We start from the raw sequence: 1,974 nt of genomic DNA, 5'->3' as shown, positions 1-1,974 counted from the left end.
GTAGATTCACCTGATGATGCTGAACCTGGACTCTGAGCCTCTGACAGCGGCTCAGAGAGGATTTAACGGTGAAGCTGTGTTTGTGCTTCAGAACAGCCTTCCAGTGGACCAGATCTTGGCTCTGTACGGATGCAAACCAGCCGCCTCGTATCCCAGCCAGCGGTCCAAGGTACTGACAGGCAGCAGCTGATCTTCTGGTCATAATTCAGCAAAACACCAGAAAACAGACACTGTGTGGTGATGACAGGAATCCTCCAGAACCAAAGGGCAGTAATGAAGCTTCATGTCTGCGTTTTGGCTTTAACGTAATTATTGAAGGATATTAACATGTTAAAGAATTACCATGAAAAATAAAAATATGAAAATGCTTTAATGTTAAATGAAGAATATTTAAAAGCAGTAAAAGTTGTTTTATTATTAGCAATAATAATAATTATTACTAATATTAACTTTTCCAGTTTTACTGTGAAAACTTCAGAAATCTCTCGTTTAACAAACAGATCTGTGAAATCCCAGAACCTTTTCTTCTTTTTCTGCTCATCGTCACAAATTATATCTGATTTCATAAATACATTTAAACTTAAATAGTTTCATCCATTAGATTAAAAGCAAATATTTGTGAAATTCCAATAAATTTCTATTAATCTTGTTCTGTTGAGGACATTTAAATGATCATGTTTTTAATGTTATTTGATATTAAACATTTTTTTTGTTGTTTTTACTGATTTATCAAGTTTCAAAAAGTCTAAAAGGTTTTTTAAACTCTACAATGAGAACGTCTTTTTACAGACTTTCTTTTGGTTTAGTTTGTTTTTTAATCTCAGCAAAATGACAATAAAGCTTTAAATCTGATTAAATTATATTTTCATGTATTTAAAAGGAATAGAAAGAAATCTGTCAGTTAAACGGGAGCAGTCGAGGTTTTATCAGTTTAATGTTTGTGTGGAAGCAGCTTGTGTGACTTTATTCAAGGCCGCCGGCGCCGCCTGCTGGCCGAGCAGCGGCGCTGCAGGAAGTGGTACCTGAGCAGGTGTCGGTTCTGGTGATCAGGTTCTTGCTTTATGCGGTGAACCTGAACTGTTTACTGAGATGTTTCTGTGAAGTCGGGTTATAAGACGAACCAGAACCGGGCTCAGGTTCCTGTTGTTGGTTCTGCCAGGGCTCCATCGTGGTTCCCTTCACGCTGTCCTACCATCCCTTCGCCATGCTGGGCTCCTACAAGGCCGTCCATCACTGCAGGAAGCACAGTGAGTCCGGTTCTGCTCCGATGTGGACCGCCCACCGGGCCTCCAGTGTTCTGATTATCCTTTAATGGGTTTAATTAAAGTCTACATGTTCAGATAAAACACAGGANCCTGAAGTGTGTCTCATCGGTGGTTTTGTGAAGTCAGTGGTGGTCAGTCTTGACATGAAGATGCAGTATTTATCCTCCTCCACCTTCCACCACAGCGGAGCCACGTGCAGCTCAGGAAGCAGCCAGTACCCGAACCGGTCCGAGCGGGAGGCCATGATCCTGTCGTCCTTCGCCGGGATGATCATGGTGAGAGACTTTACACAAACACAACTTCTGTTAAATCTGTTCGTCCCACTGAGGCTGAATATTTTAATGTAGCATCACTGCGTCCGAATATCAGAGCTGCAACTAGTTACTTTCACTGGCATGGCTTTATGCGTCTCGTTACACTGCCCCCTACAGGTCTGGCAGCTCATAGCAGCTATTAACCACGTGTTTATGTGGGTTTGTGTGAACAAACTTTTTCTTTTTTAAACGATCTGGTGTGAAAAATTTTATTTTAGATCTGTTTTTGTGTAAACGTGGCCTCAGTCCTGAACTCAACATGAAGAAAAGTTCTCATCAAACTTCTGTCGGTTTCCTCGACTAGAATTAAGTTTAAGAATCAGCTAACGCAGAGTTTAAACGACAGAATATTAAGTTGATGCAGCAACATCACGTCAACCACTAAAGTCATGTTT

General features: G+C 40.9%; 1 protein-coding gene across 1 annotated transcript in view; it reads left to right on the top strand.

The window, feature by feature from the left end:
- c9h2orf80 (chromosome 9 C2orf80 homolog) overlaps positions 1-1,974 on the top strand; it is an 11,457-nt gene that overhangs the window by 2,365 nt on the left and 7,118 nt on the right. Inside the window, exon 4 of the mRNA XM_008295902.1 lies at positions 1,450-1,540. Within this exon, the coding sequence (XP_008294124.1) occupies positions 1,450-1,540 (91 nt within the window). The remainder of the gene's footprint in view (positions 1-1,449; positions 1,541-1,974) is intronic.

Source organism: Stegastes partitus, unplaced genomic scaffold (assembly GCF_000690725.1).
Source record: "Stegastes partitus isolate 25-593 unplaced genomic scaffold, Stegastes_partitus-1.0.2 Scaffold1082, whole genome shotgun sequence".
NCBI classification, from domain to species: domain Eukaryota; kingdom Metazoa; phylum Chordata; class Actinopteri; family Pomacentridae; genus Stegastes; species Stegastes partitus.
Note: the sequence above shows the minus strand (reverse complement) of the source record. Positions and strands in the feature narration are given on the sequence as shown.